At 42.8% G+C, this 22522-nt stretch overlaps 1 protein-coding gene across 1 annotated transcript in view; it reads right to left on the bottom strand.

Moving 5' to 3' along the window:
* CMYA5 (cardiomyopathy associated 5) overlaps positions 1-21695 on the bottom strand; it is a 46309-nt gene extending 24614 nt beyond the window's left edge. Inside the window, exons 1-2 of the mRNA XM_055791630.1 lie at positions 21465-21695; positions 2128-13636 (exon numbers count right to left, since the gene is read on the bottom strand). Coding sequence (XP_055647605.1) covers positions 2128-13636; positions 21465-21616 — 11661 coding nt within the window. The 5' untranslated portion in view covers positions 21617-21695. The remainder of the gene's footprint in view (positions 1-2127; positions 13637-21464) is intronic.
* Between the last annotated feature and the right edge of the window lie 827 nt (positions 21696-22522).

The raw sequence follows: 22522 nt of genomic DNA, 5'->3' as shown, positions 1-22522 counted from the left end.
CCAATCACCAAGATTCGGAAGCAAACTTCTGTTCCTCAAGATAACCTATAAAATCTGACATATGCCATCCATAGCACATTTCATTTACTGTGGGGCTATGCTCCTACAGTTAAAATTCAGATGACAATACATTTGCCATCTTAAAGTTTTCACAGTAATTGCACAGAAGTAACAAGAAACATACAAGTGCTGTGTCAAGGTAACCTGAGCCCTGAGCCCTAAAAATCATGTGAAGCCAAGTCTGTGTTGTAGCCAGATTTAATATTGGCTTCATGTCCATGTTCCACAGCCAGGGAGGGATATAATGGGATGTTTATTTGTGGCTTGACTTGCTGCAGTGCAGGTACCGTTGAGTTATGGTTGGGGTCTGTGACTTTATTGCTGACTTACTGGTGGCTGATTATCATTTCTAAGTCAAGCATGAATGGCCACATATAAAAAGAAACTCTGCTGTCATATGTCAGTACACCATGGAGATAGTTTGTAAATACTGACATTTGAAACTTCTACATTGACTCTTACTACTTTAAATTTCTCTTTTTTTGCAGATGAGTTAACATAAAGTTAACGTAAATACCATCGATACAAGCTTCTGGAATTTTAGTGAGATGACGCACAATCTGTATTACCATCAAATGAACATGAAACAGACTTCACCTTTCAGGTTCCGGGGGTGAGATTGCTGTTTCACAAACATAGTTTGTTACCTGGTGTGCAAAAAGCCAATCTCACACACAGAGCTGAGGTACCTATTCATTGCATGTCTGCACAGAGATGGGTGCTAGGTAGGAAATCCACAAAGCTGGCACATAGTAAAATTTTCTATACACTTTGAGCAATTGTTTACTGTTATGTTTAGTCACTTAATTTTCATTTGTTCTTATGAGCCTTGTCTCCATTTAAAGGTACAGCATTCTTTTTTTTCACCTCCTATGTTTTGTGGGGAGGGGGCTTTGTTAGTAGGGGGCTCTCTTCGCTCAGGGTGGATCTTTTAGTATGGTGATTAGGATACATAGTTCAAGTAATTTTCTGTTTGTCTCATTAACTATTTGGTTCTCCTTGAGTTACCTTGTTATGCCCCAGCTTGACATTATTTATGGTGTCTAGTCCTCCCAAGACCCTGTTTCATTAACAATTTGTAACATACTTTGTTTTTCAAATTCTTTCTTGTTTTTCATTGTAGATATTTACATATTTTGTCTAAATTTCGAGTTAAATAACAGACTGACCCTCTATCAACCATGTATATACATATGTCTGATCTAATACTGAGCCAGTCAACTACAAGATTAAGTAGCTGGTGACCAAGAAAGGAACATCTTTATACTTGTACATGAACAAATCTGATATGGGAAAAACGAGACATCACATGCATGCTGTTTTCACAAGCAGAACTACAATTTAATGAGGAACAGCTTCCACAGAAACAAAAGCATTTTCACTAGTATTGATAGCGAAGGACTAGGCTACTGAAATGGAGGGCAATTCTTTCTGTCTTTTAGAGTGGTACAGCTTAGAGATAGTGGGAAGTAGGACTTGCCAAACTCCTACCTGTGCTACAGCTAAACCACTATTGGCATAGATGAACACGAACTGAACAGAAAATGAGGAAGGCATATCAACAAAACTGTGTGAACTTTGCAACTCATACATCATCTCCAAGCAACAAACACCTGTAGCCGGGACAGGGAACACTTCATGATGATACTGGTCCCCACATAAGAAGGTTTCTGTACCTTGCTAAGTGAAATAAGCTGCTGTTACTAAAATTTTCTTTTCATAGAAACAACACTCTTCCCATTTCTTCCTCTACACATACAAACCAGAATAAACTTACAGGTGAGAAATCTAAAAGATGGAAAGTTTGGTAGCAGCTACATATAAACAAAGTAATTCAAACTTCTGAACAAGCAAAAATACCAGCTTAGCAAGCCTAGGACTCCAGAGAACACCTTAATAAGACAGTCTCTGTTCAAGATCACTAACAGGTGTTTAGGAATAGTTTTTATTTTGTAAGTACTGTGACTTAGCCTCTGGACTGCTCTTTGAAGCCTCTCCCCTGACAACACAGGAGGTCTGGAGAAATTAGCCTCAGTAGCCCCTTCCACCACCCAAACTAATTCTTACCTTCATCTTGTTTGCAGCATCATCTAGTGTTGTGACTTCATGGTCTTTATGTTCTCCAAAAAGCTTGTCAATAGCAGATATTGGGCACTTACAGTGGTAACAATATGTGTCTGCTTGTGCTTTCTTCAGTTCTCTTTGTGGGCTCTCAACTTGAGGAATGTTTGTTGCTGATTTTTCAGGATACATAACCACAAAGCCTGAATCTTCAAGCTCAACAGGTGTTCTTTGCTCTGGCTCATTAACAAATTCATAACTATCACCAGCATGCTCAAAAGAGTCCCTGTCTTCAAATAACAGCTCCTCATGTGTCAATTGAGATGATATTTCATCTTGCAAGAGTTCTTCTTGTGTAATTACATCATAGTCCATTGACTCAGCAAGATCTTCATAAATATCAGAGTGGTGCTCTTCTCTTTGCAAGTCTGGCTTCTCTGTTTGCTGAATGGTAGGGATACAGGAAAGATTTTCCTGAGTATACTGATCATCTTCACTGTCTTCAACAGGAGTTCTGACATATGGGACATATTTTTCCATTTGAGGAACGGCTGTTATGTCATGCTGTTCTTCCTGCTTATTACCAGCTTCTTGATAAGCAGCTCTCTGGTAATCCACTAGTTGACTATAGGCTTGTTGACTTGATTGATCTGGTAACTCCTCAGTTGTTTCTACAGGTACATTTTCTTCTTCTCTTTGTTCAGTGGTATCAGTTGCTGCACCTGAAGGAATGACTTTGCTTCCAAAAGGAATGGCATGCATTGGTTTACAAATTGTTGCTTGAATGTTACAGTCAACCTGAACTTTTTTTCTCTCCACAACACCCCTTTCTGGCAGAACCTCAGTTCTGACACATTGAAGATCACCAGACCCCTGCTTTTGTTTGTCCTGTGAACTCTGAACTGAAATTCCTCCAGTAAAGGACTCATCCTCCGGTATCTGATACTTTTGAGGCCCTATGGCCTTACTTGGAATTTCATCTTTAAGAATATATTTTTCAAAATACATTCCTGTTCCATCATCTGTGTCTGAATTTCTACTAGGAAAAGATGCATTAGAATTACCACTTTCTTCATCAGAGGGAGTCCCATCCTTTGTTTTTTCTCCTACTGCTTCTGCATAGAGGTCCTTGTATAAAAATGACAGAGCAGGTGGCTCCTCTAGAAGCTCTGGATTAACTGCAGCAACAGTGGTAGGAAACAATAGAGATCGTTCTAGCACTCCTTCTTCAGAATCAAACAGTGGGGTCCCTGGTGACTTCTGTTCATCTTCTACATTTGTAACCTTTTTACTGCTAATATCAATTGGTTTCTGCAGAGGTAAAGGTTTTGGAGAATCTGCGTAGGACTGCATTTTGCTTTCTCCTTTCACAGTACCATAAAAGACTTCATCCAGATCCTCAAGTAAGGAGAATTCCTCTTCCAAAGTATCTGCCTCGGTGCTTTCTTTAAAAGTTGTGGCTTCTTCCACAGGTTCGTGGGGAACTTCTGTCACAGAAAACAATGAACTTGGTCTTTCAAAATGTGGCTTAACTGGGGATTTGTCATCAATCAATGTATATTTTTCAAAATAATCCATATCGGCCATACCATTATTAGGATCCAACACCACATTATTATCATTTTCTGGCAAAACAGGATTTTCTTGTTGTGTTTCTCCAGTTTCCTCAACATCATCATTTTTGATCAATTCTTTTAGTTCATCACTCGCAGGCTTTCCCAACAATGAGCTTTCTGAAATTTCTGTGATTGTTCCAGAAGCTAGGGCTCTATGGCCATCATCAGCTGATTTTCTTTTATATGAAGGATTTGTTTCCAAGTATTCTAGTTTATCTACCATGTGTTTACTTTCTTCTTCATCAACAGAAAAAATATGTGTAGAAGCATGAATATTGAGTATTTCATAACCTTCTGATATTATATTAAATATATCTTTTTGTTCAGTAGTCTCTGGAGCATGCTGAGTGCCTTCTACAGCGCTCGCATGTTCCATTTCTTCCTCTTCTCCTCTCAGGTAATGTTCAGGTACTTCAGACACATTGTCTACCTCTGGATGTTGTGTTGCTTCCATTTTTTGAGGATTTCCACTGCTGGTTTCATGCTCTGAAACTTTGTCTGGACCTGGATTATCTCCTACCAGAGCTGGTAAATTATACCTTTGTGTTCTGTTTCTGGAGTCTGAGGACATCTCGTGGGAAATTTTACTTGACACTGAATCAGAAGCTCTAAACATATGATCTTTATTTTTTGTAGCACCATGAACTGCAAGTTCTGTGAAGCTTCCAGCTGGGAATTGTTTCGATCCAAAATCAGAAGCTTCACTTGCAGAAAGCTGAACTCCTTGCCTGCTTGCTTCTGCAGCTCTTATTGGACTAATTGAGCGAGCTTCCACCTCTTCTGTCAGCCAGCTGGCTAGCGCAAGAGATGGAATATCTGGATTCTCCTCTTGATCAGAACTAGAGATAACAGACTTCATCTCTGCTGAAGAAAGGCTGCCCTGTTCACTGGAATGATGCTGAGTTTTGTGTGTCACAGTTTCATAAACAACATCTGATGAAACAGCTCCCACAGACTCTAAGGACGTATGGTTTTGATCTGCAAAATCTTGTTGCGTTTTGCACCTATCCTCTCCTTTAAAATAAATGCCTGAAACGATGTTAGATTGCTTTCCAAACATGCCTACTATGTCGGACAAAGATGAAGGTATATTTTGTTTCTCTTCATTGTCAATGAAAGCCACTGATACTGGCTGTTCAGGTAATGTATGAAAAGGTAAAAATGAATCTGATGACACTGCTTGCTGGCCTGCTACAGCAGTCATCTTTGACTCTGTGGTCACTGACCTTGGCATGGTCCCCACATCAGGTTGCATTTCTTGGTTATCCTGCTCAGTAGTGAATCTGGAGGGATTTCTTCTCTGCTCTGATGACAAATATTTTGTGTCCAACAAATGATCTTGAGATTCTTGCTTGTCTTGGTCTTGTGTATGCATTAGAGACACACTCTCTAACTGCACTGTCTTCAAGCTTGTTGTTTTAGGTGAAGGGAGCTGAATTTTTTGCAATTCTTTTTCATCATGTGGTGGAATTACATGTTTACACTCTGATTGTGTAGACTGAGCCTGCATGCTTTGCTTTTCTTGTTCAGCAAGGGACAATGTGGGAACCAAATACTCAGAGGCTGGTTTTGAATAAGGTGGAATTTCTTGCTGACATGTTTCATCAGCTGAATAAAATGGAACTGAAGATTCAAACTCTGTTTTTGAAGGTAAAGATAAATAATCTTGACTTTCTAGAGTTTCTGCTTTATCTGTAGAATATGATAAATTTAATTGTTCAGATTCTAATTGTATAGCTGTGTGGAAGTACTGTGGAGTCTGTTCTCTCTCTGTTTCAGGTAAAATTATGTGTTCAGCCTCTGACTGTGCAGCCACAGGCAAATGTATATGACTTTTTTTATTCTCTGCTTCTTTTCTTGCTAAGAAACCTGACTCAGATTGGGAAGTTTCTGACTGCTCTGATAACTCTAAGTGCTTGGGCAACAGGCTTCCAGTTACAGGTGGAGACTTTGGACCTCTTTCTGATTTTGTTTCAGAGACAGAATGTGAAACACCCACAGGTACAGACAGTGTTTGTTCAGTAGGAGAGGAATATGGTTGAATTTTTTGACTCTCTGCTTCCTCAGTGGAAAAGGATAATTCTTGTTGTTCAGTTTCCATCTGAGCAATTGGAGATGAAGTAGCCCCACTGCCTCGCTTCTCTGAACGTCCTGCTCTCAGCAGGGCCAAATCATGCTTTTCTGCTTTGTCAGTAGGAATTAATAAATCTGATTGCTCAAAGTCCAGTTGTGTGGTTCCCTGCTCCTCAGGCCTGCCAAAGGTATGTGATACAGAAGGTGTTTCTGGTTGCTCTGTTTCAACAACGGAGGACTGCAAATTGATGCACTGCTGTTCAGCTTGGGCCCCATCCCCCCGCTCCGTTTCACCTGTGAAAGGCAATGTCTGCAGATGCTCCAGCTGGGCAGTTTGTGACTGCTCTGCTTTGCCATAGGAATACAATAAATCTGGTGGCTTCATTCCATGAGTCTGTGCTTTGCCAAGAGAATAAGACAAATCTAGATGTTTTGATTTTAGCTGTTCTGGTTGCAACTGCTCTGATTTTCCTGTGGAATATGAAAAATCAGAAGGCATGAACCTTGCTCGTGCCATTTCCTGTTTTTCTCTTTCACCAAGCAAATGTGATAAACCTGGCTGCACTAATTCTAATTGTGAAGCTGGTTTCTGCTTTTCTTCACCAATGGAGTGCAAAAAGCCAGGCTGAGCCATTCTTTTTTCCTCCAGTTGGCTGAAGGACTCCTTAAGCTCTGGCTGTTGCAGTAAGTCTTGGGCAGGTTGTGAGTGCTCTGATTTGCCAGTTGGATAGGATAAGTCCATTTCTTCCACCTCTGGTTGCTCAGTTTCATGGTGCTTTTGTTGAACAATAGAATATGACAAATCTGGATAGTTTGATTTCTGATAAATAGTTTCCTCCTCTACTTCTCTAACAGGATAAGACAGCTGCAGATGTTGCAATGCTGGCAACGTCATTTCTTCTTCTCTTTTGTCAGAAGAATACAATGAACCTGTATGTTCCAGTCCACCTTGCGCAGTTTGCATTTCATCTGTTTTACCAAGGGCATACGTTAAATCTTGTACCCCTAAGTCCATTTGTGTTGCTTCTTGTGATAGTGTTTTGCAAATGGCATAAGATAAACCAGGAAGTTCGCGTTCTGGACGTGCCCTTCCTTGTTGCTCTGTTTTTCCAATGGGATAGGGTGTTACAGGCTGCTTTGATATCCGTTGTGTAGCTAGTGGCTGCCCTGCTTGGTCACTGGAATACGATGAATCTGGCTGCTCAACCTCTGGTTGTGCTGTTCCTCGCCATGCTCTTTTGCCAGTGAAATGCAGTAAATCCTGATGCTCTGCTTCCACTTGAGCAATTTGTGGTTGCTCTGTCTCCTCAGGACAAGATAATTCTGGTAGTCCTAACCCAAGTTTTGTGGTTTCTTGTTGTTGTGTCTCATCAGTGGAGTATGATAAATCTGAATGTTCTGACTCTAGTTTTGCCATTTCTTGTTGCTCTTTTTTGCCAGAGGAATAGAGGAAATCTGGGAATTCCCCTTCCAGTGTGGCCCTATGTGGTTGCTCTGCTGTGCCATGAGAACTTGAAAACATTGTCTGCTCCAGTTTCAGGTGTACTATTTCCTCTGGGTGTAATGTATAGCTTCCCCTCTCCTGTTTGACCTCCAGATGTGCACTTGTTTTTTCTTCACTAAAAGCACAGGACACACCAGGGTGCAGTACTTTGCCCATAGCATCCGAGACATCTGGATGTTCAGACTCCAGTGGGGCAGGCCATGATGGCTTTGTTTCAACAGACATATGCAACAAATTGTCTTCTTTCAATTTCGCTTGTGTTGTTTTACGAGTTTCTGCAGTGTCAACAGGGAATGACAAATTTGCATACTCTGATTTTGCTTGTGAATTTTGCAATCCTTCTGTTTTCCCCATAGAGCACTGCAGCTCAGGGTGTTCTGTCTGCATTCCTACACCTTCCCATTGCTCTTCTTTGCTGAGAGATGATGAGAAATCACCTGGTTGTTCCTGCTCTGGTGGAAACTTTTCCTGTTGTTGTACTTTGCCACTGGAATGCAATAAATCTGGATAAACCAAATCCACTTCAGCAATCTGAGGTTGCTGTGTTTTACCAGTTGAACTTGATAAATCCATTATTTCTGTCTCTGGTTGTATGACTTCACGGCGTTCTGATCTGCCAGCAGTTAAATCTGAACAGCTTGATTTTGCAAGTGCAGCTTCTTGTTCTGCTTCACTAACAGAATGAGGTAACTGTGAGTGTCCCAGTCCTGGCTGTGCTTTCTTACCTTGCGCAGCTTTTTTGGAAGAAAGCAAGAAGCCTGGCTGCTCCTCTTGTGCAGTTTGTGCTTGCTCTGTTCTGCCAGGCCAACTTGGTAGACCTGATTTTCCTAACACCAGTCGTGTGGTTTCTTCTGTTTGTGTTTTATCAATGGAATATGACAAATCAGGATGTTTTGGCTCTGGCTTTGTCATTTCTCTTTCCTCTGCTTTTCCACCATGAGATGATGCCTCCAGAGCTCCTAGTTTCTCTTCTGCAGCTTGTGGATGTCGTGCTCTGCTGGCAGACTGTTCCTCACTTGGGCACCCTGAGGCTGAGTGCTGCATTCCTCGCTGCCCCACTTTGTTGGCAGGGGATGCCACGTGTGCGTGGCCCAGCTCCAGCTGGGCAGGTGGGATTTGCTCTGTTTTGTCATGAACATCCAAGGCACCTGACTGTTCCAACTTCTGCTTGTTCATTTCCTGCACTTTGTCCAGGGAACATGCTAGGCCAGGGTGTTCAGGTTTCAGCTTTTCACTTTGCAGTCCTCCTACTTTCAAATCAGAATAAGGCAAGTCAGAATGTCTCTGCCATGGTTCTGCCGTTTCTTCTGCTGCTGCTGCTATACCCACAGAATGGGCCAAATCTGGAATTTCCACTTCCCACTGAACTGTTTTTTGTTCTGCTTTTCCAAAGGGGTAAGTTTGCTCTGTTTCTTGTTGCACTCTTTGTTGCACCTCTGTGTTCTCCAGAGGATATATCACATCAGTGTGCTCTGCCTCTGGTGGTGCCATTTCATCATCTGGCCTGTGAAAGGAAAATGATAAATCTGGTTGTTCCAAGTCCTCCTGGGCATGTTTAAATTGCTCTGTCTTACCAGGAGAAAGTGATAACTTTTCTTGCTCTATCTGCTGTTTTGTGGTTTGCTGCTGATTTTCTCTGCCAACAGAAACTTTTCTGTGTTTCTTATCCAACACTACCACTTCTTGGTAGTTTGTCTCAGTGGAATGTGACAAATCAGGATGTTTCATTTCCCATGTTGCAGTTTCCGGCTCATTTGCTTTGCCAGGGCAATATGTCAAATCTGGATGTTTTGACTCTATTTGTGCTGCAGAAGGTCTTTTTTGGGCCACTTTAGGCAATTCTTGATATTTAGATTCAAAGTCTTGAGTTGCTTGTTCTTTGGCTTTACCAAACGTAAATGATGAATCTGGATATTTTGAATCTAATTGTGAAGTTTGTTGCTGGTTTCTTTGGACATCAGATAAATCTGGGCATTTAGATTCTACTTCCATACTTTCATCTTGTACTGCTTCATCCAGGTTTCCTGATGAGTCCAAATGTTCTAATTGTTGTTGTGTTTCTCCCATGGAGTATGAAAGCTCTGGATGTCCTGACTCCTGCTCTATGATGTCACCTGGTTTTGTTTCACCACTGTCACATGAAAAATCTGGTCGTTTCGTCAGTGGTAAGGTTGGATGTTTCATCAGTGGTAAGGTTGGATGTTTCATCTTTTTTTGTTGTTCAGTTTCATGAAGGAAATACGAAGTATCTGGATATTCTGAACTCATTTCCTTTTCCAGTGGAGCTTCTTTTCCAGTGGAAGATGGTAAAAATATTTGCTCCTGTTTTGGGTGTATTATTTCTTGTTGTTCTGTTTTGCTAGTAAAACATGAAAGAAATGCTTGTTCTGATTTGCGGTGTGTCATTTCCTCCTGCATTTCTGTACTTACATAAAATGTCTGTTCTGGATATGCTGGCTCTGTTTGCATTTCTTCTTGCATTTGTTCACTGAAAGAATACGGCAAAGACGGATGCACCAGCTCTGGCTGAGCTATTTCTTGATGTACCAAATTAATTTGGTCTGTGACCAGTGGCTCTTCTTTCTCCCAGGTTTCTGACAAATCTGAACACACCATTCCCGTTTGCTTAGCTTTTTGTTGGGCTGTTTCCTGCTGTTCCATCTCTCTTTCTACTATATCTTGTTGTTCCATTCTGCCAAAAGAATATGATCTATCTGGCTGCACCATATCCAGTGGTGGTGCTTCTTGTTGATGACTACCAGCAGCGGAACAGGAGTCAAGTGACTGCTCTTGCTCTGTTTGTGACATTTCCCAGGGCTTTGCTCTGTCAATCAAATGTAGGGACCCTAAAGATCCTGACTCCACTCCTTTTTGCATTACTTCTCCAGTGGTAAATGAGAAATCCCTATTTTCTGAAGCTGGTTGTACATTTTCACGTTGCTCTGCCTCACTAACGAAACATGATGGCTCTGGACCTTCTAAGTCTCCTTGTACAGCTTCTTGTGCTGTTTCTCCCTGGGAATATGGTGAATCTGCTTGTTCCAGCTTTGGTTGCAATACTTTCTGTTGCTCTGTTTTGCCAGTGCGATTCAATGTCTCTGGCTGTTCTGCCCTCAGCTGTGAGAATTTATGTTGCTGTTCTTCTCCAGTAGAATATGACAAAACTGGATGCTCTGACTGCAGTGGAGTAGTTTCTCCTTGTACTCCCTTGGGACAGGAATACAACTTGTCTCCAGGTTGTGAATGCTGCTGTACAGGCTGCAGCTGTTGTCCTTTGTCACTAAAATCTGACATAAGAGAATTGTCCAAATCTGTTTGTGCCAATTTTTGCTGCTTTGTTTTATTCATGTTATAGAGTAAATCTGAATGTGCTGTTTCCTGATATCCAGTTTGCTCTGTTTCAGCTCTTCTCATGGAATCAAATATATCTGGATGTACTGACCATTGGAATTCAGTGGTGTTTTCTTTCTCTGCTTTTTCCATCAAACACGATAAATCTGACGGTACTGGTGCAAGCGGTGCTGTTTTTTCTTGCTCTGCTTCTTCAGGGGAATAAGACTCTGGTTGTTCCAGTTCAAAAGGAACACGTGTTTGTTTTTTTGTTTCTTCCCTGGAAAGTGAAAACCCTTCATGTTCCATTTCCAGCTGTGCACCTTCCACTTCTTCCCTGGAAAAAGAAAAGTCTGGATACTCTGTCTCCAGCTGTGCACTCTCTGATTCCACCATTTCTTCTCTGGAATATGAGAAATCTGGATGCTCTGTCTCCAGCTGTACACTTTCTGATTCCTCCATTTCTTCCCTGGAAAAAGAAAAGTCTGGATACTCTGTCTGCAGCTGTGCACTCTCTGATTCCACCATTTCTTCTCCAGAATATGAGAAATCTGGGTGCTCCATCTTCAGCTGTACACTTTCTGATTCTTCTGTTTCTTTCTTGGGAAAAAAGTCTGGACGCTCTTTCTCAAGTTGTGAACTTTCTGATTCCTCTGTTTCTTTTATGGAATATGAGAAATCGGACCACTTTGTCTCCAGTTGAGCACTTTCCAGTTCCTCTGTTTCTTTCATAGAAAAAAGCAATTCTGGATATTCTGCCTCCAGTTCTGCACTCTCCGATTCCACTGCTTCTTCTCTGGAATATAAGAAATCTGTATGCTTGGTCTCCAATTGTGCACTCTCCAATTCTTCCATTTCTTCCCTGGCATAAGAGAAAGCTGGATGTTCCATCTCCAGTTGTGCACTTTTGGGTTCCTCCATTTCTTCCCTGGAAAAAGAAAAGTCTGGATGCTCCATCTCGATTTGTGCACCCTCCAATTCCTCTGTTTCTTCCTTGGAAAAAGAGAAGCCCAGATGCTCTGTTTCCATCTGTGTTCTCTCTGATTCTCTGATTTCTTTGCTGGGATATGAGAAATCTGGATGCTCCATCTCCATTTGCACACCCTCTGCTTGTTCGTTTGTTTCAATGGGAAAATCAGGGTGATCCAAATCTACTGCTTTATTTGTAGCTGGAGTTTTCTCAGTTTCTTCTGTTTCTGTGTGGGTAGGGTATGAAACTCCAAGATATTTAGAATCTATTTTTTCAGAAATAGGTGTATTTAGTGCAATCCCTTGCTCCTCTGTTTCCTGAAGGGAGGAGGAAAAGTCTTGTTTGGACTTTGTTTGCTTCTCTAAGTGAACATTTTGGATTTCAAGTGGTGGGATCTTTTGATCCTCTTTTTTTTTGGAAGAATACAACAGACCTGAAGGCTCACTTTCTGGCAGTGCAGTTACTGGTGGCTGACATTCAGTTTCTTGCTTCTCTGTTTCATCTTCAGAGTGTGGTAAAAGCATATATTCAGACTCAGCCTGTGCAGTTCCTGATGACTGAGGAATAATATCCTCCTGCCTTGTTTCAGAAAGAGTGGAATATTTGGATTTAGCTGATGGAGCACTAGGTAAGTAAGACTGAACAGCTGACTTCTGTGCTTCCCTCCCAGGATGATCCGACATGGATGCTATAGGCAAAGTACTTTGGGTACCTTGTCTTTCTAACTCATTAACAAGATCTGCTGAAACAGACTGTGATGCAGCACTGGGCTGAATTTCCTGCTCCTCTGGTTCTTCCAGATGATCTGATGCTGTCAGCAGGGATTGGTCTGTTTTCTTGTTTGCATTTTCAGCTGAGAGCAGTGGTGCTTGTTTCTCTGATTTATCATCAGACTCTAATGAAACAGAGGTTGTTTGCTCTGTTATTAACATTTTGTCTGCAGGTGAATAACTTTGCTGTTTCCTGCCTTCTTCAGGAGGGCAGGACTTCAGTGAGTGTCCTGGTACCTGATCTGGAGCCTCCAAAAAGGATTGTCTGTCTTTTCTTTCTTCATGCTGAAGAGTTGTTTCTGCACCAAAGTGTGAAAATCTGCTTGGTTTATCTTTCGTTTTAATGGGTTTAATATTTTCAGATGAAATACCACCTTTATTAGTAAGCCAGTTTTCAAGAGGTCTTGTTGGTGAAGAATAGCTTTGATTTGCTTGTGCTGTGGATTGTTGTCTTTGCTCCCTTCTTCTCTCTGATGGTGTTTGAAGATTTCTACTTCTTGCTGTCTGGAAAGGCTTTGGATGTGTTGCTTCTGAAAGTGAACTGAACATCTGCAATCTTTCTTTTACTGATGTTTCAAGGAACTGTTCAGAATCCCCTGAAACTGAGTTACTTCTCTGAATTCTGGTTTTCTCCGATGTTTCAGGGGCTGGCTCAGTCCCTCCAAAAATTGAGTTGAACAGCTGGATTCTAGCTTGTACTGGTCCTCCAAGGATCGGCCCTACTTTTCTCAGTCTGCTCTCTCTAAATATTGACCTTATCGGAGCACGTTTTACTGGCTCTTCTGCAATGTTCTCTAGATCTTCTTCGTCATCCAACATTTCCTCATCTGTGTCTTGTACTTCCATCTGTTCAACATTTAACACTGTTGCCTGCACATCTCCTAGGACAGTTCTTGGTTCCTGCCTCTGCCTTCCAGAAGAGTCACGTTTTTTACTGCCCAGGCCTCCCTTCAGTCTTGTAGCCATTGGCACCCTATTTGAAGATTTGCGCTTCCTTTTCCGAACAATCTTACCTTCATCCATAATAAAGATAACTTTTCCTGGAGGAGAACCTACCGGTGAACTTTCCATACTGTAAAGGTCAGAAGTCATACTAGTTTCTGAGGCCCAGGGAGTAGAACATCTGCTTGAGCTAGTTTCCCAGGTTATCCCACTGTCTTCACTTTGAACTGTTACCATAGAAAAGGAAGGGTTAGTCATGATGTACTGCAGCTTGGGTTTCACATCTTCATTTTGGATAACATCTTTTAAACTAAAAACAGAAAAAACCAAAGAAAAAAAGAGCTGTAAAAAACACACAACAAATTAAATTTTTGCAGTAAAATCTAAATATTTGCATTAAAGCAAAACTGATTTTCAAGGTTTTAAAAAATACTGCTTGTGCATAAATTTTGCATAAGGAAAGTCATATTTCATCTGACATCCACTTTAGATAGTTTTGTAAAGCTGCACGTTGCAAGGTTATTTCAGTGAAGGACAGGTGTTTAAATGCTCTTGACAATGCAGGAAAAAAAGTCTTTGATCTGACCTTGTTTAGCCAGTGTGAGATTGAGCTGATTCTGGGGCTATTGCCAGTGCATGGTTATCTCACGGTATAATTTAAACCTTGCATTACACACTTACAAGATACTGTCAGTGTTTCAATAGCACCCACACTTGCTTTGCCCAAGAGTAAATGATTATTAGTTCTCAAAGGGGTAGAGAATCTATTTGCTAGTTTGTTAATGTCTTTTGATATGTTTCATCCTCTAAGCGCTCCACATATTTTACGAAGTAATTTAGAATGCATTCAACAATAAAAAAATATACTAAGCCCTCCCCAAATGAAATAACAATGATTTATAAAGCTAACTTTAAACCTTAGGATACGTAATCAGTACACTATCATATACTGCAATCAAATCTCTCTCAATAAAAAAAAAAAAAAAAGGCTGGAGAAATCTTTTCTGAGAAGCATTAGAAAAACAGCTTAGAAATAAGAGTGTGAAGAATAGCAAAATCAATTAAAAGACATATTTTTAAAAAAAATGTTTTTAGGGTTGTAAGTAATTAAAAAAAATAGAAAAGGTAATCAATACTCAATCCTGATACTTCTTGAGTGGACAGTAGTTTATCTAGGGAAATCATAATAGCAGCCAATGGAAAGGAAGGCAGAGTATCTGCTGGCAAAGGCAGAGGCTTCAGTAGAGCAGAAGTGGTGAATTCTCTTTCACTCCCGTGGAAGGATGCAAACCTATGGCCACACAACATCTTTCTTCCACTGAACAGAGGGAAGGGTCACTTTCCAGGTGATTGGAATAAAGTGCTTCTTCAACTGCAGTGAAAAATATCTGGCTCCTGACCATGGGATCAGAGAATCTGTCTCACCAACTGCCATAGGCTATGACCCAGCACCACGTGGGTACCAGAGATGGCTGCAGAGGCAGGGGACACCTCTGAGGAGCAACTGGCATCACTCTAGAGGGCACCAAGTGCCTGGCAGAATGCAGAGGTCTTTGAAGGAGGAGAAGAGGAAATCTTGAGGAGAGCTATAATTGCTCCATCAAGCAAACTCTCTGAACTGTAAGATTTTTGTGAAGGGCACTCAGCAAAACTGCTCAGTACCTATCAGAAACAAAAAGGTAATACTGATACTAGCAGTGCTGGCCTTACCTTTCCATGAATTTGCTCTCCAGAGCACAGAACAAGAAGGGTTGCCCTTGGCTGGCCCATGATGAGGTCTATGCAAACTTATACACAGACTATCTAATCTCTGATGTCCTCAATGCTAACTGAAAACTGAAGTCACCCTGTGGGACAGCAGCCTGACCAGGCAGTGGAGGGACAACAAGGTATCGACGTCCAATGATGGGGCTTAAAGCCAGCTGTGGTGACTGGGCTGGCCTGGAGACTGTGACTAGCAGGATAGCTTGGACTAAAGCCCACAATTCAAAGTGAGCCTGACAGTGCAATACTAAGTAATGACACCTTAGCAAAACTCCCCAAAAACAAAAACAATACCAAACCCAGCCCTCAAACAGATAGAAACCCTAGGGTCTACAGCTGATTATCCGTCTTGGTGCAGTACTCACTAAAGAGGCTAGCTCCATAAGATAAAATTTACAGGTTGGAGGAAGAGGCAAAGCAAGCAAATATATATCAACTTTGCTGTTAGCTTTTCCTTTGCAGTTTCACGGCTTGGCATCAGGTTGAGTTGGGCATAGAAAAATCAAATCAAATCAAATCAAATCAAATCAAATCAAATCAAATCAATCGATAGCAATAGTACTAAGGAAGCTTTCAGGTCTTATGTGAGTCCATGATAACAGATGACTGATATGTTTTTTACATTTTTCAACTTCTAAATCTCCTTAATCTGTTGTTAAACCTATTTTTCTGCACTACCTAGTGTTATTAAATAAAACCCCATGCAGAACAGAGCAGCACTCCCACTTCAGCTGATATAGTGTGAATAAGAATGGGCTGCCCTGGCCCTGCTTATGCAAAAAGCTTGAATTATTCACATCATTTTCTCATTTCCAAGGTTATGGTCACAGCCCATATTCCTCTACAGTGCGATGAGTTGGTGTTTTATATCTTTAAGACCAGAATGAAAGGCACATAAGTATTTCCTTCCAATATACTTCCAAATGTTACCACAGTTTTGTATACAATTTGCATGCTGCACAGTAGTAGCTGAAACACCCCTCTCTACTCGCTTCTGCCGTTGCAAAAAGACATTTGCAATATTTCAGCTCCATAAATGCATAATGAAGCCACTGACATCCAGGGACAAAAGCCAGTGCTGCCATCATTGCATGTAGACTTTTCACAACCCATCCTGTCAGCGCATGTGGTTTCAGTTTATTTTTTCACTGCTAGGACATTGACTCAAACCTTTCATGATTCTTGAAGATGCTGACAACCAGTTTCATGCTTCCTGCCATAATAGCTCAAAACCAAATCTTTCTTATCGTTTCTTTCTTCTCACTATAACTTCTGTGCTGTGTCCACTGGGATTTCAGGTTTCTATCCATCCTGGCAGGCTGGGCACATGTCCCCTTACGTATCATAGCAGGGAAGAGTTTCCACCTCCCCAGCTGCCAGAGCAGTTGCATTCAGACACACTGACCGAGGTCTGTTCATCTGTGCTACACCAGCACCATCACAGAGAAGCACAGCCAGCCCATCAGCTTTCTAAAATCCTCCCGAGTCTCCCTTCAGCCTTTTCACATCAGACCTCGTCACTCCTGGTTATCATCAAAATTTGTTGCTGTTTGCTGCATAGCACCTTGCAAGCTGAAAACAACCCAGACAAAATGACCCGGGTGTCCTGGTTGTGGCAGTGGCCTATACTGACAAGTTCTCTCATTCCCTGAAGGCTCCTACTGCAGCCCTGCAGGCACAGTGCAAGGGAGGTGGAAATTGTTATTGGCAAGCTTGCCTTCCGAGTTGAAGGAAATATTCTATTTCTCTCTGTTTGCACTTTTGTTCTGTACAATCTTGCAGTTTCTGCCTTCACCACGCTACCCCCTTCCCCCTACAGCAATCAGTATGCTCAGCGAGGTCTCTGCCTATTGCTCTGCATTGCCTAGGGCTATAGCCTGTCCATCTCCTTCTTCAGGGTAAGAGAATGAGGAGCTACAGAAGTCCCTGTTTTAAACCCAGCCTTTCACTTGTTAACCTACTGCTAACTTCCTTTACTATTGATGATGCCCCTTCTGGCAACACCGTGGCTCATTCATCTGTCCGAATTCAAGTGAATAATTATCCAAAAGCAGTAAGATAGCTGCTCACTGCTTACAAAGCTGATTTTCATTAAGAGTAGCTGGGAGCCAGGAGCTGGGCCTGTCTCACACATTTTGTATCATCAAAGACACATCTGGGAAGGGGCACAACCTGCTGGGGTGCTGGTCTCTTCCAGACATTGAGTTGTGGCATGGCCTGATGGCATTGCCAGTAACAGGTTCAGGTGCTGCTTGAGAAACCACAGCAGCTCTGTGCCTCAGAGGTCTGTGTTGCTCCTGCATTCTGGATTCTCCATCGTACAGGTTGTGGAGAGAGCACAGTTATTGAACAAACACTTTTGTCTGGGTGGGAGACTTCCTTTACACAGGGATTTAATCACTTTGTTGAGACCTAATGGGGAACTTCTTGAAGTCTAGTGTTATTTTAGATCCACAAATTGCAATGTACACCTTTGCCAAGGCTGAAAAGAAACAAAATGTGGAGCATCTGGTTGCAGCTGTTGCAGGAACTGGGACGCACAGTGGGATCACCAGCTGCACCACACCCTGCTGCAACACCCCCACCTCAACATTGCACCCATACAGCTGCTCCCAGTGCCCTTTTGCTCCAGCCTTTGCCCTGCCGCACTCAAAATGGCTCATGCAGGGCAATCAAAAGCCTCTGCTTTCCACTGCTCTTGCCTTCACTGAGGCTGCGCCTGCAGCCAGCGGCCAACAAATGGCCCTGCCAGCCCCTTCCACCCTGGCCCAAGGCAGGCGCTGCCTTGTCTAGGGAACTAAAACCACACAGCCTTTCCCCACATATTTTTCTACTTTGAAGAGGGTATGACAAAGTTTTCCTTGGGAAGACAAAACCCCAGCACTCCCCTTCCCACCACTTCTTTCCCAGCATCCCATTTGCTATCATTCCATTCCTTCGCTCTCCTGGACGCTGCAGCTTTCCTCACGTGGCAGGCAGTCCCCTTCTCCACTGTACTTCCCGTTTCACCTCTTTCACCAATTATTTTAAGCTAGACTTGGCTCTAAAGCTTCCACACCTCTGTTCTTCTTGTGGAAGGTCTGCTTCATAAAAAAAAAAAAAAAAGTATGAAAAAATAATTCCAGAACTCCAGGTCTTTCTCCCCATTTAGTGGTCTTAAATCACCACTAAATGAATAGCTAAAATGAGGCCTGTAACCATTTCAGGCAAACCAGCTACCTGGAAACATGTACAAATTGGCTGCCAAGCCATTTTTATGTAAGCTCTGCACAGAGACACATCTCGAGGCCTTACCATTGCAAAAGGACACCAGCCAGGAATGGTCTGAGTGACAGAGCTGTGTCAGAGCAGCTCACCCATCACGTAGTTGTTAGAGACACAGATATTCCAGTGGGTATGTAAATCAGTAAATTATTTTCCTATAGCTAGATTTAATTCTCACCATTACCAACATAAAAATGAAAGCCTATTAATGTCATACTCACATTTACCTGAAAACACACAATGCAGGCTTTCAAAATATTTTCCATGTTTAGATGACTAATTTTACTTGGAGTTAGAAACCAAAGACATCTGCCATGATCTGTCCATCTCAGGTAGCAAAACACCAAAGGCAAGAAAATATTGCATGAGCCCATTGCATGACCAGTGGGTTATTTATGCTGGCAAGGATATAATGCATTATCACATCTTTATAATAGGTTCTGCTGCTGCATGTTAGTCTCATTACTTGCATAAAAATCTGTGTTAGGAAACCAAATTATTTAAAGCTTACATTAAAAAGGGTAATAAAAATGTGAAACCCAAACTTTCCTGCTTTTTTTTCCTGCTTTTCTGGATTAAAATTTTGGGAAAAGTCATAATTCTGCTGCAGCTTTTGGGATTTTATTCCCCATGGCTGCTGTAGAGGGACAGGTGTGGAAGCAGAGTGGGTTGGTCAGGGCTTGGGGGTTGGTGTCCTGGAGGAACACCAGGGCTCTTCTGTTTCTTTCACACAGGCACTGGCTGACCATGGGCCATCTATCTTGCTGCATAACTCTCTTATAAAATAGGTATCAGAATGTTTAGTATGCTTGAAAGTTGGAAATAGGAGCCAATGGGGAACTTCTTACTGACTGCAATGTTGCACAACCAGGTGCTGTTCAACTTCATGCAGAGGAGGAAGACAAAAGCAGCAGAGAGCTTGGGGTTGTTAAAAATAAATCAATGACAGCAGGGTCCAGGACAGGCTGTCTTCAGCCAAGCTTGCATATTGGTTACACCGCCTCCAAGCTATGTTTTCAAAGCACACATAAAAAAAATCTGTTCTGCAACAGGGGCTGGAAAACCTGTTTGTCAACAAATAATTAGCTTACAGCCTGAGAAAGTATATCCCAGGGTCTCGACCTGGCTGTTTTTCCTCTGCCAGCACCTCCCAGGAGCTTTGCCCAGGCACTTGGTGCAGGAGAAGCCTTAAGCTCAACAACTGCTGGCATTTGCAGCAACAAAATTTAATCATTTAAAGCGTCAGGTTTATTTAACTTTACTAAGGTACTGCTGAGTGCTTGTGCAGTTACCATACCTGTCAACCCCAAAATTTTATACCTTCTTTAACCTAATTAAAATAATCAAATGGATTTGAATATACCCTGCTACCACTGAGGAAAGCTGCTTAAAACCGCTCTGCTAGACTCTGACCTCTCTCATTAGTAAGGTGGTTAAGGACAGAGATAAATGCTGCAATGTTTAATATAACTGAGACCTAAAGGGAAGGGTAGCTGTGATTTAATTAAGTGGCAAGATGTAATGCCTGAGTTGTGTTGTGGAAGTTGCCAGCCAGAAGCAAGACCCAGCTGCAGGGAGCTGCCTAACAGGCACCCGTGGAAGTAAGGCTACACAGATTTCCCTCCCTTTAGCAGAAAAGTTAGCCATTCCCACTTACATTTCACAATTGCAGTTTTATTATTAGCCATTTAATTTCAGATTGCATTAAGAAATATCCAGTCAGTTGTGTTTTAGCTGTCTGCAGCGAGTAGCTCCACTCCACTGACTTCAGCTGGTTGTTTCATAGGGTTGCTGCCATGTGCAAGCAGTGTTTATTGGCATGTATCCCCTCTCCCTGCCAGTACAGGACTGAAGAGTCAACATCTCCGTTTGTGAGAAAAGGGGCATTACACGCCCCCACCCATTTGAAAAACTAGCTCTCTGTTCCTTCTGCAAGGAGGTTTTCCTGCAGTTCTGGGCTACGTTTCCCTGTTTGGCTTTTGCTCTCACAGCACTTGGGGTGGGCTGTGCAGAAACCCCCTGCCTCTCTTCTTCCGTGTTTTTTCTCCCAGTGATCACCAGCAATGTCAGAAAGTGCTTTGAACTATGCGGTACACCCAGAGTGGCTTGTAAACACAGGCTGGCTCCATAGCACTGAGGTATTCAGAACTGTATGGCCCAAATTTCTTTAAAAAATGGTTTCTGGAAATACCTTAAACTATCCACATTAACGTCTTTGGCTCTTCCAACAGTATCCAGCCAAAACTTTAAACCTGAAAGGCTTTACACAAGATGAGGAAGAAATCTTGTGACCCAATAGGTGGCCCAGGCCTCAGAGTCTCTTTGAAACCACCAGGGCTGGCATGGCGGGGGAGCCTGTCTGTGTGGGGCAGGCTGCAGGCCCCTCTGCACCCCGCGTGGGCAGGGGGCCAGGCACCAGGCACTGGGCCACTGCCTCGCTCATTATTTTCCTGACGGTACAAGCAAAATATTAGGACAACAAACTGCCTCTGTGCAAGAGTTACTAGGGGGGATGGGGAATCAAAGTGCTAAAATATTCCTCATTCCACCCCAAAAATCAGCCACAGAAATGGTGGCTGGTGGAGGCGAGCACATACAGCAAGTTTTTCCTTTTTTGGGGAAGAAGAAACTAAAGAGGGAGGGACAAGTGTGAAGGAAGAAAGGGACATAAAAAGGAACAAGTGTCAATGCGCCATTATAATCTTGGACCATTTTCTCCCTGACAAGCAAATCTGCAGAGCATTTAAGATCGATATGTGACAAAGAGTCAGCCAGAGAGGGAGGAGCAGAGGGAGATGCCACTTGAGCTGGCATGCCAGAGGATCTCTAAATAGAAAAGCTTTCAGGGAACTCAGGGCAGGCGCTTGTTGCACAAAACTTAACTACCGCCATACCCATCAAAAAACCCCCACGTTGCCACCCCCTCCCCGACCCCCCCCCCGCCCTTCCCCCCCCCCCCCCCCCCCCCCTTTATCTGCAGTGGCTGGGGAAGGGAAGGGGGAAAGGCACTGAAACCAGCACCACGCCCCAGTCCTGGCATCCCCCTGGGCTGGTGCTTTGGGGTGCAGCTGCCAGCTCCTCCCAAGGCTCAGTCCCTGGGGTGGCAGTACCTGTTAGTCAGCTCCTCTGCTTCCTCTGGGTCTACATCTTCCTCGTCCTCGTCCTCCTCCTCCTCCTCTTCTTCCTCTTCTTCTTCATCATCCTCTACGAAGGATGAGGTCTCAGACGCCCTGTCGCACTCGGCACTGCGATTCCCCTCCATGCCCCTTCTAGCTCAGGCCCTCGCCGGTGATTTTTACCCCCGACCCTGTCCTCCCCAGGGTTGCCTGAAGCAACTGTCATCCCCAGCAGCTCTCACTTCTCCTGACTCAGGGCAGTCTTTAAATAGAAGGCAGTGAAGCTACAGCGCCAAGTTGCTGCTGGTCCTACCCTGGGTCCTAGCACCAACCGGGTGCCAAGACACATGGCCAGACCTGGCAGCCATCTATCTGGCTGCTTGCCCCCTCCACCTGCCAGCCCACGACCGAGGTGGCAGGGAGGAAGGGGCTGGGGCTCCAGCAGACCTTCCCCAGCCACCTCTAGCAAATCTGGGGTGATGCACAGATGAAGCTGAAGGACCGTTTTCTTGTGGCCCCAAGAAAAGGTGCATTTAGTGTGGCTGAAAGCAAGTTCCACCCCGAGCATACCCAGAGTGCCTCACATTTCAGATAGAGGACTCTAATACAATTACTGTACTAGTAATTGAGCCCAGGACACACCTTTAATAATTAATACTGTGCCGTGAGAGCTGTCAGATGCACTGCAGTTTTTAACAACGCAGAGAGAATATATGTTAACCCCCAAAATTATGAATGTGTTCTTAAACAGCAGGACATTTCAAATTTCCTCTTCATGTGGACTGGAACCAATTTTAATTTAAAGCAAAGATAAATTACATTGCAGTGTAGGTTAAGCTACCCTTACTCTTTATTATTCTGCATTTCACATGAAATGCAGTGCTTTTCATAGACAAAATGGAAATGTTTCCAACCTGTACTATTCAAAGTAATGACTTTTTTTACAATTTTTTTTTTTGGAAGATGGGGAGAAGCACTGAAATTGATTCTAAATAAAGAACTTGCAAGCTACTTCAGGTATAAAACATTGTGTACACAGTATAACTTTAATC

Source organism: Falco peregrinus, chromosome Z, assembly GCF_023634155.1.
Source record: "Falco peregrinus isolate bFalPer1 chromosome Z, bFalPer1.pri, whole genome shotgun sequence".
NCBI lineage: Eukaryota > Metazoa > Chordata > Aves > Falconiformes > Falconidae > Falco > Falco peregrinus.
Note: the sequence above shows the minus strand (reverse complement) of the source record. Positions and strands in the feature narration are given on the sequence as shown.